At 40.8% G+C, this 23,589-nt stretch overlaps 1 protein-coding gene across 2 annotated transcripts in view; it reads right to left on the reverse strand.

Annotated features, from left to right (window-relative positions):
• Positions 1–23,589, reverse strand: part of LOC109635298 (cadherin-4-like) — a 212,267-nt gene that overhangs the window by 104,790 nt on the left and 83,888 nt on the right. The window contains exon 3 of one of the 2 annotated variants that reach the window (XM_020096409.2): positions 11,408–11,431. The exons of the other annotated variant lie outside the window; for it this stretch is intronic. Within the exon in view, the coding sequence (XP_019951968.2) occupies positions 11,408–11,431 (24 nt within the window). The remainder of the gene's footprint in view (positions 1–11,407; positions 11,432–23,589) is intronic. 2 annotated transcript variants of the gene reach the window in all.

Genomic DNA, 23,589 nt, shown 5'->3' on the forward strand with positions numbered 1-23,589 from the left:
ATTAAAAATAACTATGAATACTTTCACTCTGTAGTAGACTGACCTGGCCTTCCACCCACTGTATACTCCGATCGAGCTGCTTGTGATTGTAAATTCTAATATTTATTAGTACAATGATATGAAACAAAGAAAAAGGCAGATGCAACAACTGTAAGCAGAGTACCCGTAATTACTACACTGTGTCTGCAGGCAGGAGAGAGCTGGAGGAGGATGGAGCCAGTCTAAACTCTCTGTTCTCCAGCTCTGCGGGCCCTCAGAGCTGCCTGGCTCCACCGACGCTGCCCGATAGCTTTAATTGGTCTCCTCTGGCTAGCAGTGGAGCGCAGGAACACTTACCCACTAATGGAGTGAGCTGCAACAGGAGTAATGACTTTCATTCACACACATGTACGTGTGCACATACAGTTCACGTACATCCACACAGACGTACACAGATTAGTATGCACCAGCTCGGCTATATGCATGTACAAAGTAAGTATTTAATCCACCTGGGAATCCATGCAACTCTTTCCATCACACTTCTTTCTGCACTGAGACATAAATCCATATGCCTGAAGACGTGTCATGAAAGTCCCATGTGAATATATTTTCCCCACGTATGATGTTGGAAAGACAAGTTACTTCTTCAATGGGAGAAGTTAACACATTCAGGCAGGGGTGGAAGGAGAAGTATCAGAACCCAAAATATTTTAATCTTCGTAAAAACGACGATTTTTCTCTGTTTTGTGCAACTCCACATGAAATCCCATCTGGTAAACTGGATGCTTCAAAAGATATTTAAAAAACATCATACTAGGGCTAATCTGCCATTTTAGTTAGTTATAGTGTGACAGAAAATCCAGAGTGCTGTGACTTAAAATCATGCATCTGAAACATCAACTTGCAAAGTTTAAAAAAAAAAAGGGAAAAAAGAATCTGTTTTCCTCTTTTGACTCTCTGGGGAATGATTATAGATGTTATTATTCTCACGGACAGATGCTGTTTGTACCGAGTAAACCATCTCCAGAGCTTTGCAACTTGCAAGATGAGAGAAAGAGGAGCAAGAAAGAGAGGAGAATAAAGACAGACGTGATGCCACTGGTGGAAGTGCAGTACATGAACCTCCTCTTTTATCTAATGTGCATCCAAGACAGACAGAGGAACAGACCACTCCCTATCTTGCATTGCTTGCCAGGAATTACAGCGTTGAGGACGGGGGAATTGCTAAAAGCTACATAAACACGACGCACACCCGGCAAATCCCCATCACCTCCGTATGAAAAAAAAAACAAGAGCTTGGAATAAATACATGAAATGCGAGCAAAGGAAAAATTGGCGGAGTGTAAACGGGAGGGAAAGTCAACTGAAATAGGGAAGAGAAAACGAGCAAAAATGAACCATACAGAGGGAGTGTGATCCTTTTTAGCATTTGAGCTGCGTGCATTTACTGACTGAATGAGAGCACAAGTCTCCAGGATGTCTGAAGTGCACAGAAACAAAGCTGACGGAGGAGATCAATCCACAAAACTCAACACATCCCAGCAGCAGCTGTCACTCTAATTGCCTCCTTCACTGTCATCTTTAGCATCAATGCCATGCTAATGTTGCACCAGGTAGTACCGGTTATGGTCTGGGGATAATTCCACTTGCTCTAATGAGTTTTTGATTTCCATACAGAGCTTTTTTTCTGTGGTGACTACAGACCCTCTGCATGTGGACTTAAGTTGTGTACTGTACTTTTGCCATAATGGCAGAGTGCCAGTCTGGTTTGTTAATGGGCTAAGCAGTGTTTACTGTTCAAAGACTTCCACATGAATTATTGATGGCTGCGAGCTCGAGTTGTGCTTGGAATTAGCCGAGAATAATCCATCCGGGCCTACCTCACTTCTGAGGTGCCATATCCTCTCCAGGGTAAACGGACTGACTACAAACTTGTGTAAATTGGCCAGTATTTTGTTATCCTGATTTCTGCTGAGGATATAAAGTTGTTCTTTAAAGTAGCACAAGACTAGGGGTTGAGGGGGTGTGAGCACAATGGGACGGTGACCGAAGGGCTTTAGTTTTCTCAGTGGAGCCGCAAAGGCTAAGTAAGGTATGCATGCATAACGTCAAATGAATAAATTAAGAAATATTTTTAATCAATCTGTGATCTGAGTTTATGCACTTGACTGATTATTTAGCAAATTTTTTATCATATCATTTCCTAACATGTAATCCATGATCCCATCAGGGCATCGAGGCAGCAGAGGAAAATCCTCAAAACCGACCTGGTTATTGCCCTAATCATCCTCTCCTCTCACTCGTATCCACATATTTGTAACCTATTATAATGTAATTTCATTTTAGATTCTTCTGTCTCCTCTTGTTAAAACTTTCACCCTTTGCTGTAATCTTCCTTCAAGCTCCTCTGTGTTGTTATGATGCAGTGTGTTGTTGCCCTCTCTTAAATCCTCAATGGAGACTCTGGAGACATTATTTGTTTGGTTTTTAAGCAGAGAGAAAGATGAACCCTGGAGATTGAAGGATGTTTGGAACAGGTGAAAATATGAAAGTAGCTGTCTCTCATCCAATCTACCAGAAATGAATTGTATTTCATGAGCCCAAAGGACAGATGGCACTAACATAATGAGTTGCTAGTGAATATGCATTTGATTGCACTGTAAAATATATATGACTGTATGAATGGTAAAAAGAAAATAGAATAGTTGTGGAGAAAGTCTGGAAAAACAAAAACATTGGCAATGAGCTGAAGGAAAGACACGACTTCTGTATTTGAAAACTTCTTCCCACTGCGCTCATGTGAGTGGTGCCAGTTTGTCCAGACCCCTGATTCATTTTCTTGGCGCCTTTTGGTGTGAGAAAAGGAAAAGACTTTGCATGTAAAGTTTGGTAATACACTCTTGGATTAGATCCATTGCTCAGACAGAAATGAACTAGCCTAAGCAAAGAATGCAGCAGTCTGTCAAAGAAACTGGCTCCACTTTCTTTCCTGTTTGACTGTTTCTTTAACCATCTCAACTTACTTGTTTATTTTTGCCTTCAGAATACCCATCTGCCATAACTGTGGTGACATGCCTTTGAGCAGCTGATGAGGTTTGAGAGCGCAGCACTGCAGAGGGGAAAAGCCTGCTTAATTAGTGTGACTGTGGAGTCGGGAGATGTGTTTATCTCGTTATGGGCGTTTGAATGAATATTCACATGTCCTCGTTCAGAATAATACAGCGATTATTAAACAGAGAAATGAAAAAAATCCAAAAGTGTGAAAAAGAGCAAAACTATCTCAAAAGAAAAATGTGAAATCCAATGACAAAGAGGTTTTGGTAGATGTTTCATGTTTTAATGGTTCACATTGTGCACCGGAGCACAAACGAGACACAGCACGGTTCTCAGCGGCTCTTTCTCAGGTTTCTCAGGTGAGTGTGTACTGAGCAGAGATTGATGTGCTCTATCTTCCACTCCCCATCTGTATCCCTCTGTTTCACCTTGCTGAGCTAATCAAATCTGGCCAAATCCCTCTGCTAAGGAGGCCTACACAGGAGCGCTCCTACTGGGAGCAATATGCCACCCGCTTCATTGGCAATGGGAGCCCTGTAGGTCTTCAAGCCCAACTGCGACGTATTGTCAGTAAACAGACAAAGACGTATGAATCATCTCAGTGACACGGAGCACATGGTCTTGTGACAATAACATGTTGTTGAACCGGGTATTCGCTCCGTGGGATTACTGCAGCCCTGTTCCTCGGTGACACCACACACACAGCAACAAAAGCATCTCCAGGGAACCGCAGTATAATCTTCCAGATACCTGCCACACACCATCAGGTACGAAGATGATTCACCTTTTCAATGGAGCTGCTCTACCAAAGAGAGGACAGTTATGATAAGCTGCCGTCTATCTCTACATAGTCAATTACACCACAGCGCCTGCATGGATGGCCTGAAATCTCAATCCACCAGTGCAATCAGTGTTGCACCCTACTGAGCAGAGCAGGCAATATTAAATTAAGTTCATCCATCAAGGGAACAGTCTGTTCTTCTATCTAATTGGCAGTGGTGGCTAAAGAACAGGATTCTGTAAGAGAGAGTGATCATTGGTTTACCTCCATCTCCATTCTTTTGGCTTGACTTGTCTCCGCTGTTATCTGCTCGGTCTTTCCCTGAGAAATGTTTCAATGCCCTAATGAGTCTAAGATGTGGGTCTGCAGAGGCGCTCTTTGTGTGGTTTTGTCTTTATCTTTATCTCTGGCTAACACTCATTTGGACATGTTGCAAGGTTTAGCCTGGCAAACAAAACACATTATCAGCCTCCTGTGGGCAAATAACAAACAGCCTTTCACACAGGCACACACACACACAGACACACACACACACACAAACCTTGTTTCATGTGCAGGTACTACGGTTCACAACCTGTGTCTCTTTTCACTGGTCCTGTCACAGAGACTTCAGTTGTGCTCATTGGGGAGTTCGCACTGAAACCTACAGAGTCTTCTGTTGGCATTTAAATTCGATACATGCTGGACCTTATTAGCTGGCCTGAGGGAGACGATATAGACAAGATGATGTCTATAATGACCCTGCAAAGCACACCCAGCTGATTTTAACAAAAAGAAAGGTCAAAGTAATCATGCTTCTCATTGCAGGGATTCTGAGACTCAGCAGAACACAAACAATGGCATGTTCCCACTACTTATTCAGTCTTCACTGCTGCATATAGGAATCAAAAGGAATTTCCTCCTACTGCAGCACACACAGGCCTTTGAGCAGTTTCTGAGCATGTAATTCAAATGCATTCAATTAAAGACATGATTTTTACGCCGATCCTAAAACTATAGTGACGGAAGAAGGAAACTAGAAATTGATGGTGGCAGATAAAATAACATGTTTGACTATCTACAGAAAAATGAGCAGCTCAGTGACGTTGTATTGAGGCAGAGCTGTGATGATGCTTTGAGCTTAATGTTAACACGTGTCAACCATGTTCAACATGCTACTTTATTATGGTAAAATGCTGAAATTTGCTAATTAGAACTAAACCTAACCTATACTCGGGAATGATGGAGTGTAAAACAAATTAATCAAATCAACTAGAAAGTACCCGTTCAGTAGTTTGTGTAGAGTCACAAACAAACACAGATGAAACATGACCTCACTGGTGGAGGTAATCATATTTCTGATTCGACCTGGTAATAAGATGAAAAGTCAAAGATCACCAAACCAATATTTATGCCAATTAATCTAATCAACATTGATGTTTCACTCAAAAAAAATCAAGGGAAAACAAAAGCTGTTATAAACTGTTCATCTTGGAAACAAGCTTGTTGAACTAATCCATCCAGTAGATCATTCAACTGTTTTACTGACTGAGTGAAAACATTGTCCTTGTCCAGGGACTGTGGGTACTGAGATAAATTTCATGGCAGTTTGACCAGAAGTTGTTGTGATAATTCAGTGTCGAACATTGACACTAACTGACCCTCATCCAATGGCATCCACTGGACAGGGGACTGAATATCGTGAGATGCTACTCCTACATTGTAAAGAAGATGTCTCATTGTTAACACTTGTGCCAATAAAGAGAAAAAAACTGTTTTATTTTCTAAAATCACATGAATTAAACATAATGTAACACTGACATAAAACACATATGATCCACCTGTATCATACTGTCTACAGTCATTAAAAACTTACATAGTGCTATGAATGCAGTTGGCACATTATTACAATATTAGAATTATTCACCATGTCATTATTATGATTTGAAGAAAGTAAGGTGACATTCCTCTGCATTTATAACTTCTATTTTTAGTATACATTTCCTTTGTTTATTTATTGTTTGATTAAATGAAAATTAATTTCCACCATATATTTACAGTCACCCAGTTAAGTCAACATCTTTGATTGATAAAAATACATGTATTACACGTCTAATTTATCAAAGGCTCAGACAAATCTTAAACAAATCTGTAGTACAAACAATAAATTACTCTAACCCTGTCATAAAGTGTAGTTGAAGTTGTGAAAGTTACAGCAATAATCTTTGAGTCGCCCATTTGGAACAAATGATGATGAACTAATAATGAAAAATGTATGCGTATCGTTCTGCTTCTCTAAGCCGAGGAAATGCCATTAAAAGAAGATTTTACAAGTTACAAAAGGATAAAGTTGGCGTACACAAGGTGCTCACATCCTGGTTTATTCCTTTAATGTGAAATTGAAACACAGGATAACTTAATATCACACCAATATTTTATGTATTGCTTCTGAAGCAATTATTTTTTATAAGTACAGTAGTGAAAAAGCTCATGCTGCTGCCACAAATTGAGGGCAATGATGCACTTGTAAAAGCCACTCGGAGGGTTTTAAATTTGCACTCAAAGTCACGTAATCATAAAAAATGCATCTTCTGTAGAAAGGTAGAAAAGAGCCATAGCTTCTACTGCTGCTGCTCATACGTTACAATGGTTGTAAAATCATTGACAGAATCAAGGAAGCAGGATGGGGTTTAATTTCATTACGTTTTTCATGAGGCAGACCAGACAGGGTCCCTCACACATCATTATTTACACCCTGGCTAGTGCTCAACTTAATGTTTATTATTGTATCTCCGAACGCCACTGCAGACTAATCACACTCTGATGTGGCCGTACCGTCAGAGAGGATTTTTGGAGCAGGATTTACGAGGCCGTTAATAGCTGAGGATCTCACATGAGGATTACAGTATTGTGATTATCAGTTACCAGTTGTGATAGTTAAACTATGCATGTCTGAATGCAACATGGCTTAAACTCTTATTTTCTTTACTTAGTCTTTAGGTCAAAGATATGTTTAATTCTTTTTTTTTGTATGCATCCTTTGCAAGTCTGTGTTGCACTGGGACAGATCACTAGTCATTAAGAGGAGGTTTAGTGAGGCAACTTTAAACACATGACAATAATCCATAGTATTTATCAATTGCAGCTGATCTATCAAGCACTGGATCACAGGATCTTTATGCCCAATGACTACATTTACAAACACATGAACCCTAACCAGACAATTCACAGAATAAGACATTACTCTAAATGACTTAATAATAGAATAGAATATTCCTTTTTTATTCTTGTTTACATGTTACAGAGTCTAAATATGTCTCATCATTATGTCCACTATGTTGTATTTGTCTGATGTCCCTACCAGAATTGAAATACTTTATCGCACAATGCTACTTTATACCCTTTGAATCTTTTCTTTCTAATATTTCAATGAGCAGTTGATAGGCGAACTTCTAAATGTCAACAACACACACAATCTAATATAGGGCATGTGTATAAATATAATATGTACAAATTTCACATCACGCAACTAAGGTCGAATTACTCCACCTTCTATTAATTGGGTCAATATCAGAATATTGTTGTCCAGGTAGTCGACAGAAACTTTGTTATATAAAACTCAACACATATTATATATGTGACATAAAGTCTCCAACACTCAGAGGTAATTTTATGTAACACAAGAAGAAATGTGAACAACTAACTTCCTAACAGTCGATTTCTCTTCATGGTGGCTTTGGTTTCTTCGATATGAAGAAAGTGCTTCCCTATAAAACTATACTTTCAATTAGTTTCCCTGTACTTTTAGGGAGGCTTTGCAGATCAAAAGTTAGAAGAGAAACTGGGACCATCAGCTGCACATTGGCAGAAATGCACATACATTTAATTCAAATCCTGTGTCTCCTCAACTGGAGCTAAACAGCCTCTTTTCACAGGACACAGAGAAAGTGCTGGTGTGAGGACAGAACGTTTCCAATTAAGCAGTTGGAAGGACAATGCTGAGGAAAATGTAATGAGGGAGAGATTTGGACATGAAGAACTTTAGAGAGGAAATGGCTAGAGAGAGAAAGACAGAAAGACAAGACGAGAGGAGTAACGGTGCATCAATGTAGGTTGACAGGTAAATTAGCATGTGTGGCTAATGGGGCAAAATGCGGCCAAGGCCTTGTATGCTCACCCTTCACTCTGAAAAGCAGGCAGCTTGTTGACACAACCATTGCCTCCGTCACTCCACTTCTTAGTTTTAGCATCTGAACACGTGAACCCCCTCGACTCCCACTGACAACACGCGTGACATGCTAACAACACGCACTCCAGCACAAGTAGGCACTGAGCTGCCATGCGTGGGAACACAAGAGGGAGAACTTAATCTAATAGGATTTAGAATGAATTGGAGATGAATCTTGAAATGTTCAAAAAGGTTTCGAGATGTTGGCCTTTTGATTGATCTCCTGTCAAGCTTTTTAGCAGAAGTGAGAAGCACTGAAAGAAATCCTGCATCAGAGCATGCATTTGGAATAGTGTGTGTGTGGAGTTGTTTACAATCCGCTCATCAACACGAGGGGTAAATCTCTCCCGTACTTTTTTCTCCACCTTCCAGCGGGAATCAATAGAGAGAGCTTGTTCTCTGCATCTCTCTGCCATTCATTTTCATTCCAATCACTTTGCTGTGTATACCCTTGATGCCACAGTGGAGTCATAGATCAACACCCTTGCAAAGTGTGTGTGTCGAAGGGGAGGGGTGGAAGCATGTGCATGTACTGTATGTGTCTGTGTAACCAAAGCGTGCACATGCATAAGTGTTTGTGGATCAGCGCCACAGCGACCACAGTTGGGTATTACCACATATCAATGTGCTTTTCTTCCCGTAGCGGGTGTCTGAATATTTCATCTAATCATTAAAACGCTGACAGGCTTCACAGAGTAGCGCCACTGATCCCCATCAGAGGAATACAGGGCCTGACTTCATTAGTCCTGTTAGTACTAAGCTGCTTTACCCTCATTCACGCCTGGCTTAACCTGCACAGTGATAAATGCGGAGCGGAGGAGGAAAGATAGGCAAAGGGGCAGAGAGGTGAAACAAGAGCAAAGCAGCGACAAAGGCATTTAAAGAGCGAAGCAAAGGTGCCAAAGTCGGGCATGGAGGATGGGGAAGGAGGATATGGGAGGGGAGTGGGTGGGCACAGAGCGTGTGAACCTTGGGTTTCAGACGCAGGGGAGAGGATAAAGCTCAAAGTGGTGTTTGAACTGGGAGGGATTTACAGATGCAAAAAACGAGCAAAACAATCAATTGACTTGTGTTGCAATCAATCGATTATTACGCCAGCACATCGACAGCCAAAGTGCTTTACTGAGATTCCAGCGTGAGGCTCCTATGAGCTGAAGAATTACCACCGACCTCTGTGCACACATATGCATCTTCATTTATGCATAAGCTACTTTATGCTTTCACATATGCATCTAAGCACATAAAGATATGCACACACATCTTTGGTCTCAGCAGATTTCCCCGGTAAATTCATCTGGTTTCCCTCCCACCAGGGCCCCACGCCCCTCTCACTCAGTCTTCTGCTCCTGGCAGCAGAGGTTTTTGGCTGGCGTAAGTACGCCCACAGGCCCCTGAGGGACAGCCCGTGACGGATGGCACTGCGTGTGACTCCAATTCGATTCAGCCCATTTGATAAATTTATTGCTGGCATTTTGAAAATGAAATTAGAGGGACGTCTCCTAGTGACTGTTTTTCCAGCGCAGGTGCCATAAATATACTTCGTTTGGCAGAGGAGAGGGGGAGGGAGTGTGAGAGGGTGGAAAGGTGTTGGATAAAGGATGTATTGGTAGGGGGGGCAGATAGTGGGGATGTTCCACAGAAGTAGAGGAATAAAGAATAAGGTCACGTTATAATGAGCTTCTGTATTAATCATGATATTGGAGAGAAACAGCAGTAAAGGTTAGTCAGCCATAGTTGGAGTACTACCTGGGCCTTAAATACTACGCGCTGTCCTTCAGTCTAATATGTGTACGGTCCTAATGTTCTCTTTAAGCAGGTGTAACATCCACCTCCCCCGTGTTGCATATTGACAGATTGTGTGTTGACATTGGCAGTGTGCACAAATGTCCTGCTTTCTCTATTTTTCATGCTCATGCACACACAAACACACTCATGCACAGATGCACACAAACATTTGCGCGTCGGTCTTTTAAAAGATGTGAAGACACTCACACACATAGTTTATGTACATTATCTTTGTCTCAAGGCCCCATGGCTCTTCAGTAGCAATGACACTGTCAGAACTGCATAGCCATCTATAACTCATAGTGTATGAATGAATGCGGCTGGTTATTTTTCTCCCTGACAGCCTCAATGTGTGGGAGCGAGCAACAGTGAATGTGTTTCGTGCCTAAACAAGATTCGAATTGGACGGAACAAGTCGTACAGGCGAACAAAGGAGCAGCTTCATGTCGGGTCACGTGACCTTCTTTATCTCGTTCTCATTCAGAAACATATACGAGTGTAGCTATGGAGGGATGATGTACACCAAGCCAGCCTCTGCTCATGTTGAGCATTCATCAGAGAGCGAGGCCAGGGCAGCTCACATCACTTACCTTTATAGGTCCATCTGACAAACAGTCATCTCCTCACAACAGTGTGTACGTGTCTGAGTATATACTGTCGCACAGATGCACACTGTCGATGTCTCTTTCACTGTATCTATAAGCAGCTTCAACTGATTTTAAGCCTTGTGAGGGGAAAACTGTCAAAGACACACTCCTACTGTTTAGGGTTTTACAGAAATATAAATGTTGTGCATATTATAACACATCTACATGACGATGAAAATATTTTTACCTGCTGTCTGTTCTGCTCTGGTAGGAGCTCGTGCAAAACAAAACCCAAGTTCTTACGAGCACAGCGGGGAATCAAAGAAAGTTTCAACAAAATCAGCGGGGGAGTTCTCCTGAGTGATCGTCTGCTTCTTCTTCTTTGCAATCACAGAGCGTGACACACCCCTTTGCCATTACTGTATCTCCACCGCAGCGAGTGGAGATGCTCTGTCACACACCTGCAGGCTGTCGCTCAGAACAACGCCCCTGGTGCTGCTTAAACTCTCTGGCCCCATCAACTTACAAAACAGCCCACAGGTACTACTTTCCTAAAATCTCCACCCCAAAACACAAACATGCACGCACACGTACACACACGCACACACCTCTCTTCTCTCCCTGAAGATTCACTTTGCAAAACAATCACCTCCCCCTAACCTCACATTTACATACACATGCAAGTGTGGAGGAGTCTAAACAGAGCTGTGATTACTCTGAACGTAAGACTTACAGAAATCAACGCATAAGCACAGACTGCAGGCTGTCTATCATTGTGGGTTAGCAGGATAATTTAATCTAGTGTGTCAGTGGGTGTGAGTGATTGACTCCGTAATCAAACAGATTGTTCTGCAACGGAAACACTAAGAAATCAACATCAACAACGCCATGATATGTTATTCATCTCATTAGCAGAAACTGAGAACGCACGCCGACACGCGGAGCCACACACCTACACTGCACCCATCTGAAAACCAAGGGGAACCACAGGTGACTGATTGAGTGCTGTCTTACCTTTTTGTGATGATACTGTGGCATCTGTAGATAAAAGAGAAAGGGAAACACAGAGGGACGTGTTAGGAGTTGACAGCAGACACATAAAACGCAGGAGATGACAGCCGTGGTAGTGATTTGCTGGGAGGGAAACAAGCCATCCAAGGAGGATAAACAGACAGGGTGGGGGTTGTACACAACCTGGGGGGTCTCTCATCTCAGACCTGCGGAGAATTTTTCACTTTACCACGCTCACACTTAGTCATACCTCAGTAATCATGCAGTAGGTGTACTAAGCAAAACCCACAAATGAACACAGCAGCTTTTCTCCAATCCACTGAGAGAGATGGAACAAAAAAAGGGATCTGAGCAAACACATGGGAGAGCGACGTCAAGTAGGAAGATGAGAGTCTCCAGACCTTTGGAAACCTCTTTCACAATTTACCTGGAGTGAGCTTTCTAATAAGTAAAAGTAATGCCACTGAGGAGCAGCAAGACAAAGCAAATCAAATCCTTTTAGTAAGCATTTTAGGTTCTTACTCAGAGCCCACTAGAGACTCTACGGACCCAGAAGGCGTAAATCAAAACACCGCCTGCTCAGAGGGGAAGAATGTACTGCAATGCAATTCTTATACAACAGAGCATTTATTTTAAAAAAAAAAAGAAAAACCTAAACCGAAGAATGTGTTATACTGTAATCTTGCTATATTGTTCCCACAAAATATTTACGAAGACAATATTCGTAAGCTCCCAAGGTTTCTTTTTTATTTAATAGACGTGTCAAACTTGCCAAGATACAATAATACATAAAATAAAAACAAAGGGAGAAAAAAGTCCTTTTGACTGTTTTTTATTACTTTGTACTTTCAGCAAATCCTTTTAGAAAATGTCACTGCTGGCCATGCGCCCAAAAAGCCCAAATGGCCACAGACATGGGAAGGGAATAATTGAATCCAGATGGATTTGTGGTGTACTGGGCTGAGGAAGTGATAATCCAAAGCTCTGCCTAATTGCCAGAGTAAAGATGGCGTCCATTGTGGGGGTGGCATCGGTGTTTATCAAGGCAGTGTGGCGTGGGATTGGACTGAGCATTAGGGCTTTACACACTTTTGTTTTGTGAGGTGTTACAGTGGATTTGAGCAAACATTGGCCCCTCTGGTTATTACATGGTCTGATTGTCTGCTATGCAACTGTCCATAAGCTCTGCATGTCTAGTCTAATCTGAGAGGAGGCTTCAAATAATTAGTTAGTGAAGCACTCTCACGGCCCAGCGCAGTCAACCTTATCAGTAAAAGAAAAACCTTGGTCCATTTCCTTTTCCCCCCAAAGGCTTAAAGACTCTCACCACTGTTAAAGCCCTCAGGGTGGCTGCATAGCCGATAAAATATTATCCAACATGTCCCAACCACTGCCCCGACACTTCTTCTTTTTGTCATTTGTTATATTAAAAAAGACTACGGTGTGTCAAATGGAAATGTTCTGCCAAGTGCTCTTGGTACAAGCAGACTCCAAGCACTTGTCTTAAACTTGTGAAGGCTAACTCTACAAAGAACAGGATGATTTCCAAAAGCTTATGAAACATTTTTAGCAAAGACAAAGAGAGAGTTTTGTCTGTGGTGACGAACAAACCGGATTCTTTATACCGACAAATTTTTACACTTCAAAATGTCTTTGATTTCTAACAACTTTGGAAGATTATGACACACACAGTGACGAGTAACCGACCAAGTATTAAAGGGATAGCTCGCCCCAAAAATGAAAATTCACTCATTATCTACTCACCACTATGCCGATGGTGGGGTGAGTGAATTGTTTGAGTAAACAATGAGTGAATTTTCATTTTTGGGTGAACTATTTTCTAAATTATCATTATAACTTGAGTAAATGAGAAGAAGAATCTTTCTGGCACAAACCATGCGATGCCAAAAGAAAAAGCTTGAGACAGCACAATTTAATTGTGATTTAATTCTTATATAATAAGGCATAATTAGAATTATGAATTAATTAATTGGGCCTATGCACAGCTACCTGCAGTAAACAGCAGGGTACTACATTGTGTGACACTTCCTGCTCTCTGATATAATACATTGGGGTTGGGGAGAAATTTGAAAGAAAAAAAAAGTAATAACATGCTGTCTATTGACACTTTTTTAAATGCGATAAATAATGAACACGCACCAGCTTGGTGATAATGAATAATCAGATGAAAGCACTTCTTCCCTCTATAGAACTTGCAGGGTCAGAGCAGAGTCATTAAGCTGATTGGTGTCAGCACACAAAAATAACTTTAGGGAGGTAAAGAAAAGCACCATTATTGATTATTGCATTTCTTGTTGGCTCTTGATTATCGTTGGCTCTCTTGGATTTGAATGTGCAGTGAATGTGTGAGTGGTGTTTTGATCTGAAACAGCCCATATGTCAATACAGGTTTCCCACTGCAGAGCAAGCCTCCTAAAGTTAAGCCGGCCCAGAAGCACGGCCAAGAACATTAAACACTACCTCTGTAGTAAGTATTTACAAAATGAGGAAATGAATGTAACCACTGATCTCGACTGAGATTGACAAAAAGAAGTAGAGGAGAAGAGCAATGGAAATGAAGAGTGGCAGTTCATGGGTAATTTAGGTAAACATCCATCCTATATAAGACTCTAGTTTAAAAGCAAAACAGCCAAGAAGCAAGCATAGACCAAAACACATGAATAAGACATGTGTACTGGGTATTACAAAACCTAACAATTATATATTTTATCAGTCATTACTTCTAACTGCATCTATTTGATTACTTTTTTAAATTCAAACACAGTCATTAACCAGAGAAGAAGTAAAAGCTTTCAACTTGAATGACAGAATGACAACCTGCAATTACTGTAGTCAGACTAAGACAGAGGTTTCACTGCTTGAGCTGGTGAATGTTCCAAGTTAAGATCGACACAAACGGAAAATGAGTTTTTACTCAAAACTCTGGATCTAAGAGGGATCATACATAAAAAGAAGGATCAATAAAGACGCTTGCACACAATGGGACATTACTACAAACTCTCTCATCCTGTGATGTGGGATGTTTGACTGAGAGAAAATAGGGTTCAACACTACCCATGTGGCACACATCAATGTGAGATCAGCACCACCAAGACAGGTAACAGATCAAATAAGCATAGTTTCTTGTTCCCAGCCCAGCTTTAGTTGCTTCAGAGTATGTTTTTAACACCTTTGCTAAGTTGTGAGTATGTGTCATGTAATTTGGTGTTCAGACGTCAGTAAAGTTTGCTCCTCCACCATTTTCCTGTTGCGATCCTGTGGTTGCCATGGACACATTAAGTGGCGAGCTGGAAAGTTTGAACAACCGCAGAAGCAGCAACCATTCTCTTTCTGCTTTGCCACATCAGTCTGCCTCAGTGGAACCACGTTCATTTATGTTGTTGAAGGAGGAATTAAAGCTGTTACATAACCATCTAATTTCACTCTAATTGTTCTACACTAGGCGATTGTCTTCTGTACTGATCTCTGTATGCAGAGGATAGAGAGGCCCTGTGGATTATGGGGGCGACACAGGAGTCCTGGTTCGCAACAAGAAAGTTACTAGTTCGGCTCCCAGCTTAGAATAGGCTTTTATGTTTGGTGTTTTTGCATGTGCATGGATTCACACTGTATTAGTTTGTCACTATACATCGGACCTACATCGGGCTATTGGCTCCAGCCCCTCATAAACCTCAAGTGATAAGCGGTAAACATGATGGATGGATTTTAAGCAGATTCTCTCACTCAACAAGAATAAAAGAAAATGATTCTCTATCAAGCTGATGCGGCAGTTTTAAAAGTTTGATACTGTCACATGAAAAATAACACAAGGGTTGCTAAACATGTTGTGCTGCAGAAGTTGTCAAACATTATGTAGCACGGACGACTGTCAGCGTCCATTTGTCAGCAGCTTTTTGTTACTTTGTCACATGTGAGCATCAAGTGATTGAGAAAGCTTGTTTCTCTCTGTGAGCAATGAGCTAGTTCTTTTCACCCTCACTGTCGGAATGAAAAATTGGCACACCTGCACCGGACTAGAATGCAGCCATAAGCGTTGTGTGATGGATTTAACTTTAATGATGATATTGAGAACTATCAGCAGGGATAAGAGCCGCATCAAAAATAGAATCTCAGCTGAAGGTGCACATTTCTTACTCTTTTCTCTGCTTTGCTCTACTTCCTCAAATCTTACACATCCTTGTTTACTGTCACACTTCCCCTATGTGACACTATATGCAAGGCATACATTTGACACATGAATGCTGTAGAGCAGTAGTTTCTAAGAGGCTGATCGTGGACTATGATTACAAGACTGCTTGATATACAATATGTCTACTCAGATACCCGACCATTACTGACAATAATTCCTCAATTCATTTACCTTCCATCATGCTACAAACTCTTTACTCTAACCACTGCTGTAAATACTGACCTTCTCCATTACACGTGGCATCTATTGCACTTCTTTCCGTCCCGGGAGAGGGATCCCTCACATGTGGCTCTCTCTCTCTCTGAGTTGTCTACGTTCTTTTTCCCCTGTTAAAAGTTTTTTTTGTTGTTGTAGTTTTTCCTCACTCTTGTCGAGTGTTAAGGGCAGAGGATGTCACACCTTGTTAAAGCCCTATGAGACAGATTGTGATTTGTGAATATGGGCTATACAAATACAATTTGATTGATTGATTGATTAATATTGTTAAAACAGCACTTCCATTTTCTGACTGTTGCTCATTTCTTAAATTGTAATTTTACTGTTACAAATCGCATGCATGCTGTGTGTATGTCAAAGATAAATCCCCCCAATCCTTTACATACAGTAAACATCCCGGCCTTATTGAATTAGACTGCTATTGGAAACATGTCGTCTATTGACCCCTTAAAGTTAAGGCCTTACTGCAGCCCGCTCTGGGAATAGTTTTAATTACAGCCAGGAATTGGGTTCGATTTTATCCCCATTGTGAAAAGTGAGGAATCCCTCCATCGCTAATCCTCACTTGAAGAAAAAGGAAAACAATATCATCACTGGAAAGTGTGCAAGCATGAATATGTGTTGTTCTTACATGAGTGCATGTATCTGCATGTGAGCCTTGTGCTGTACTGTACGCAGTTAAGTGTGCAGTACTATCCACAGATGATTTACCACTATTGATATATATCATCACTGCAGTGTAATTAGGATAAATTTCAACTCTGTAGCTGTTCGTCTCTTAATCACACTCAGTGCTGGACAGTGACAGGCCAACAGTTAAAGTTCAGAATTAAAGATGCTACTAAGTGATGGATGGTGACACCATTCAGTTGTGACCACTGACACAGATGTTAATGATTCTCCCAAGACTGTGTAATGGAACAGCTCATCCATGAATCAAACGATGAATACTGTATTCACATCTCCTGGTTAAAGTGGCTATATATAACTTGCTTTTGCTACATTTGCAGCATTAGCATAAAGAGCTGTTGTCCGACCGATCTAGTGGCGAGTTGTTAATTTTAACTAGTAGGGATGGTCACCAAGCCGATATAGTAAAAACTGCAAAAGCAGTTAGATACTGAAAGTAATATCTACCCATAATATGCTGAATCCTGCCTGTCAGGGATGATCAAATATTGATGCATGACCACCAACCACCGGCCAACAACATGGGTTAGTGCTGCTTGCTATACGCATTGAGCAGCACTAACTTAAGGATGTTCACCTGCACACACAAATGCTCAATCTGCTCATGCAGAATTGGCAGAATTGACAGGTTATTAAATGAATGCTTCTGCATCAATGCTACGCCGCCGTCTGTGTTAGTTCCTTCACCTCAATTAACAAATGGTGGCGAGTCTGCTGGAACTGCGATGCTACCAAGTGGACTGTTAACGGCTCCGGCGGTCTACGCTGCCTCAACACGTAGTTTAATTTTTGTGGGGTCGCACATCAGGGTGCGGCGTAGCTTTGACGAAGAAGCAAGAATTGGGCTTTAGGGGTATTGTGTTTTAGTCATCAAACTTTACCTTGTTACTCATCATGAACCGTCTCCAGTGATGAAAAGCAAAACCAATGTTAACTCTTGTTGTGTTTCTACTTCTATCAGTTCTAGCTAGCTGCTAGCTTGGTAACAAACAGCTGTTTATGTCTAGTCTGTCCGTCTTGGCACTTTCCCATGTGAGTCACAGCATCATCCAGTCTGCCGTGAAGAAGTAGTGCTGCTCAGAGGAGGTATTATAAACACTTATCTTGTAAACAGAAAGATAACTTAAGCTGTTTGGAAACAACCATCAGCGTCTCCCGTAGGAAAACCATGTTTGGTAGCAGAGAACTCGCAGTGCCTTTTAAAACACAAACATATTTCACCCACAACAACAAACATGGGATTTTCTGCATCTCTGCACAATCACGTTACTGTGAAACCTACGATACACCCATCCATACATTCAGTTTACATGACGCAAACATACCATGATTCATATTAAAGTTCCATAAGCACATTAGGTGAAGAAAACAAGATGGACCGCAATCCAAGGTTTTAATTAGCCGAGTATAGAGTATAGTGCAGGCTCATCTGCTATGTACTGTGCAGGGAGAGCGGAGTGCTGCCTTCTTGCTCATTATGTACTAATGAGTTGTCTATTAATGAAAATGGAAAGCATTTATTTTGTGAGCACAAAGGGTTCAGCTGGATTAATTACTGCACTACAGCAACAAAATGAAAACAGAAAGTGCAGCATCACTCTTGTGTGGCACAGTACCCATTAACCAACTGTTATCACGGCCTGGCCAACGGTGCTGCACGGTACACACTAGGAGCAGAAACTGTTTGCATAGACCATTTAAGTGTCATGTGAACCGCACTTTCAACATCCTCTACATACTCTCTGTGATGCATGAATTATTAATCGCATATGAATCAATGCACGTCAATATAAAATGTGAAAACACTGGAGGAGAAAGACAGCATTTCTCCAGTAGGCTTTAATTGCACATGTCTTTTTTACCCGCTGTTAAGCAAAATGTTCATAGTGTGCAAAAGTTTCTGATTTCTGTAAAAACTGCAGCTCATGTGCTCAACATGGAGGCAAGAAATTATAGCACAGGACCAGAGTGAAGGCACTGGTGTGGCTGAGAAGAGCTGTGAATTAATATAGCAGCAACTGTGGGATCCCTGCGATGATAATATAATTTTGTCATGCAGCATTTCTTTTCAAATGGTGATCAGAATCGTTCTAATAGGCCACTAACAGCTTGATTTCCCATTGGGCTCTCCTTGGAGAGGTCAGGGGTATGGGGAGCGTGTGGGCTCTGGCAGCCTCAGCAGATGGTTCTTGATCAGATATTAGAGGCTGGGCAGCGAGGTCATCTGGCCATGAGCGTTCTGTCCTGCCGGGGGGAAACAACCCCCGTCAGAACCTCCGGCCCTAGCTCTGCTTCCAGCGCCAGACGAATAGCTCTGCGTCCCAGCCAGACAGCAGGGACATTGGAGCAGTGACAGACTGCTGTCCTTAAGCCTTGTGACAATCTGGGCAAAGGAAACTAGGAAACATGCCGTCTGCTGTCATTTATTTTCCTCCAGGAATTTTTTTCACTATATTTGGGCTGCACATGATTTGATGACAAATGGTTACGCAACTCCTGCTGTAGTCTGTTGCCTTTTATAAAAATAATGACAGCGATAACCAAAAACTCTTTCTGAACTGGATTTGAAAAACTGTCCCTCTACTCCCATCGCTCACTATCCCTATTGTAGCAATGTGTGGAGGAAAGACAAATAATGAAATAACAGGAATCAGAGATTTAAAACATCAATAGTGTTTTGGGAGGATGACGTATTTGTTATTAAAACTGAAAATGAATCTGGGAGTGTCAGTGTGAAAACAGCCCTTGGAAAAAACAACAAGTATGTTAAGATAAATCCTACTTAGATAATTCTAAATCATCTATTGACATTCCTCGCTTCTTTGTCTTCACCCCGCCTCATTTGTCAGTCTCTCCCTCCTCCATCGACAAAGTGAGGTGGATAAACACGCCGACCTGAGCTTTATTTATCCTTTCCCCTGCGACAGTGGCAGTCTAAAATGGCAGGGCTTTGGATATGACCTTCAGTTAAAGTGGCTCTCCATCAGTCATCGCTGCCACCCACAGATCAGACAGTGGATGAGAAGTCGCAGCACCCACCGTCCTCCTCCCCATCTCGTCTCCTTTTTCTAAACTCCCCCACAGCTGAGATTTCTCATCCCCAATTTTTATTTTATTTTATGCCCTTTTCCTACGCATGACCTTTCTTTATTTGGTGTCTATTTAACTCAATATGTAACTTAACATCCAGGGTAAGTGCTGAATGCCTTAGAGGAAATATAAAGGGTGCATGATTTTGCATATATTACAACTAATGTAAAATATATAGTGGGTGATCTTACCTTGTGTACTGTTGAGACATCAGAGTGTACATTTTAAGTGAGCATCAGCTTCTAAAATCTCTCATTGTCCACAGCTTCATGCCCTTAACTAGACTGTGACACCCTCTGTCACCTCTTTAAATCATTTACAACTATTGTTTCAGGACCTTGTGAGATACAGACGAGAGGTTGTGCCGTTCTGAGTGAAACACTCTCAGCATGTGCTTCCCTTTAACATGGTATTCCCCCCGGAAGAGCTGCCTGTTGCATGACAAAGTTTGTTCTCTGTTTCTTTGTTCGTCTCTTCTCTTAACATCAACGTTCCTGGGACTGCATATTAAAATGAGTCTGAAGACTAACTCTGGTTACATTTATATGAACCATTGCGCTCATATTAATTAATGCACGCTGTCCCTTTTAAATAAATAAAAGTAAAAAGAAAGTTACTTAAATTGTTTTTCAAATGTGCCACTTGTGAAAAGACCTTATGATAGAAACATGATATTATTTGGCCACAGACAGAGAGAATGAAAGAGGAGGCAGGGGGGATGGAGAATGAGAAATACAAGAGACGGTTACAAGAAGAAAAAGAAACACTTCATCTGAGTAACCTGTGGGACATCCTCACTTGTCCCTTTTTCCTTTCTACAAAGACCACTAGTCTAATGTCTGATTATGTTGCTCTACATAATACTAAGTTATTTTAGTTTTTGAATCCCCTTTATCTTTTTGAATCAGCCATGATGAGTGGCTAAGCCTTGGCTAGTCTGATTATAGTATTCACAAAGACACAATAGTTAAAAGTGCTCACTTTACATAATGTAGGTACAAAGCCCCTCATGCTAATACTCCTGACTCATCTCTGCTGCCTAAACCCTCATCCAGTTCACATTTCATAAATCTAACAGATCCCCATCAGAGATATTGTTAGTGTGAAAAACAACGATGAAGAGTATCCACTCTACTTAATAACACATACTTTGCAGGTGACAGTCTATTAAAACACTGCTCAGTATCCTGAGAGAAATGCAATATTGATGCGTTTCGCGATTAGCAGCAACACACGAACAAAAACTTTATATTTAATCATGCGCACACACACACACACACACACACACACACACACACACACACACACACACACAGAGAGAGAGAGGAGCTCAAGTCGTGGGTTTGGATAAATCAAAGGGAAAAATGCTCATTAAATATATTTTAAGAAAGAATCAAATCTACAGGAATAGATTGTGTTACCTACACTCACTAACTGTGTGCATGTCTGGTCTGGCAGAATGAAAAAAGAGACAGAGGTGAGGTACATTCTCAAACTAACCTTTAGATTTAACAGCTGTGATGAATTATTGTGTCAGTATCTGGTAATGTACATTTAAGGAGCTTATGTTGCAATAAATTATATCACAAAACAATATCCTATATGCATTCAAGACAAGGCAAGTTTATTTGTTCAGTAACAAGGCAATTCAAAGCACTTTAAATGAATAACAAAAGGCCTTATGTCAAATCATAAAAGCAACATAAGACAATACAACAAAGCCTCAAATATAAATAAAATAGTCAAACACAAAATAAAAGAAGTGATAAGAACAGGAAATAAAAGAGTTAAAATAGCATTGCAGTGTAAGAAATGAGTAATTATTTATCCCGTGGCAAATAGGAACGTCTTCAGCATTGATTTAAAAGAACTAAGATTTGCAGCTGACCTGCAGTTCTCCGAGAGCTTGTTTCACAAATGTGGAGCATAGAAACTGAACGCTGCTTCTCCATGTGTAGTTTTGACTCTGGGGACAGAAAGCAGACCTGTTCCAGACGACCTGAGGGTCTGGATGGTTCGTAATGAAGCATAACTTAAAAGATTTTGTTATTTTCCATTATCAGAGCGAGTGGGAGCATGTGGATGTTCAGCATAGAAGAAAAATGGAATTGTTTCATTCCTTACAATCTATTTTTAAATACACACTAACATAAATATTCATATCAATCACACAGGCCTCAGGCTACACTGTGCATCTTTATTCATTTAGTTAGAGTACACTTTAGGATTTAAGTATAATGATAAATATTACTAAATTCCTGTTCTTGTTCATGTTAATAAATGAAAAAAAAGGTTAGTGAGGGTGTATAGGTCAATGCTTTTAGTCGGACTTTCAATATATTGGACATATTTTAACATTTCCAGGAAAGGTCTTTGTGGATGGAATTAAAAAGAGTAAATACACTGTTGAGTAAAACAGACAAGTAAAAGATATAAACAGCAGAATGTGTCATGGCCAATTTTGTTGTAATCCTTGGTTTCTTTCAAGCAAGAAGACAAATCCAAATCTAAAACTACTCTTCAAAACTTTGTTCCTTTTATTTAATTGACTATAACACTAAGTGCTAGTACATCACATTGTACGCATTCGCTTTAATCCAAGTCTTGTAATTCAACTATGCCCCTTTGAATAAGATGTATATGAAATACCAGAAACATAAATAATACTAAACTATTCACAACCTTGCAAATAATTATTTAGAGCGTTAAATATTTAAAAACTTCAAAGAAATCCTATGAATGAAAATGTATTTCAATCCTGTTAAAGATGGTGTGTTAAACACTGTTTGTCTTCACACTCAAGGTCTAGTGTAAAAAAATATATAAACAACTGTATTTTTTTGTAAAGTGATGTTGGTGAATAGAGCTGGTGAAGCCAATTGTGTGAAACTGCCTGAATAAACCTACCAGGCACATGTGTGATAAGACTGAGTCGTGCTTCTTGGAGCAGCAGATAATTCCCACGCAACTAATAGCACTAATGGCAAAGCCCGACAGTCCCCCTAACTTCAATCTAGCTGCACCAAATTGCTCTCACTCATAGATAGCAGTGCCATAAATGTGCCTTCATGCCTTATTTCCTGTGAAATAGCTGAAAATGTGATAAAGTGATATAACGCTCTTGTATCCGTCCCTTTGTCCTCTACCCCAATTTCGTTCTTGGTTCCATCGCTCCACCGGATTTTGCAGATGAACAAACTAAGTAAAAACCAAGGGACAGGGGTGAAAACATAACCTCCAACTTGAAAGATTTGCTTTCAGTGTGTTTGGTACATCACACAAAACAAACTGAGATCTAACTTTCGAAGGTTTCAAAATTCAAAATCAAGTCAAAAGTCCCTGTATTGTTACAAAAGTGTAACCATGGAGACTTATCAATTGGCTTCTCATGAGTACAGTACATCACCCGTCACCCTAATAGGGATAACTACCCAATAAATATTTAGCCTGTGGTGTGCAAGATTTATTTTTATGCAAAGTATTTTTGATACATTTCTACCCGAGGAGTCAACAGAGTATGACGCTCAGAGGAATTGTCTAGACCCGCTTCCTTCAAATCCAAAAATATCAGATAATAACACACCAACTGTGCAAAGACCAGCAAGAAATGTCCACTCTTTGCCGAATCTGCAAACACACCAACTTAGTATTGAGACAGACTTTCTATGAAGCACTTGTGGATGCAGATAGCACAACATGAAAAACAGCCACACACAGCAGCCTGGGGCCGGCAAAAAGAGCTACAGCGGCTGCTATAGCTGAATGTGTAATTCAGACCTGAGGACAGCTTCTAAAGCTTGAGGAGGGTTAGATGGCAGCAGGGAGACACTACACATTGTGAGTGCTGCAGCCTGGACTGTTAAAGCCAGATTTAGTCTTATCTGCCAAGTTATGCCAGTGGTGCTGTCGTAGAAGCTTCAACTGTAGGAATTTATTCATAGAGTATTCACAGCATAGGATTTAACATGATGATGGCCAC

This window comes from Paralichthys olivaceus, chromosome 6 (genome assembly GCF_024713975.1).
Source record: "Paralichthys olivaceus isolate ysfri-2021 chromosome 6, ASM2471397v2, whole genome shotgun sequence".
Classification (NCBI taxonomy): domain Eukaryota; kingdom Metazoa; phylum Chordata; class Actinopteri; order Pleuronectiformes; family Paralichthyidae; genus Paralichthys; species Paralichthys olivaceus.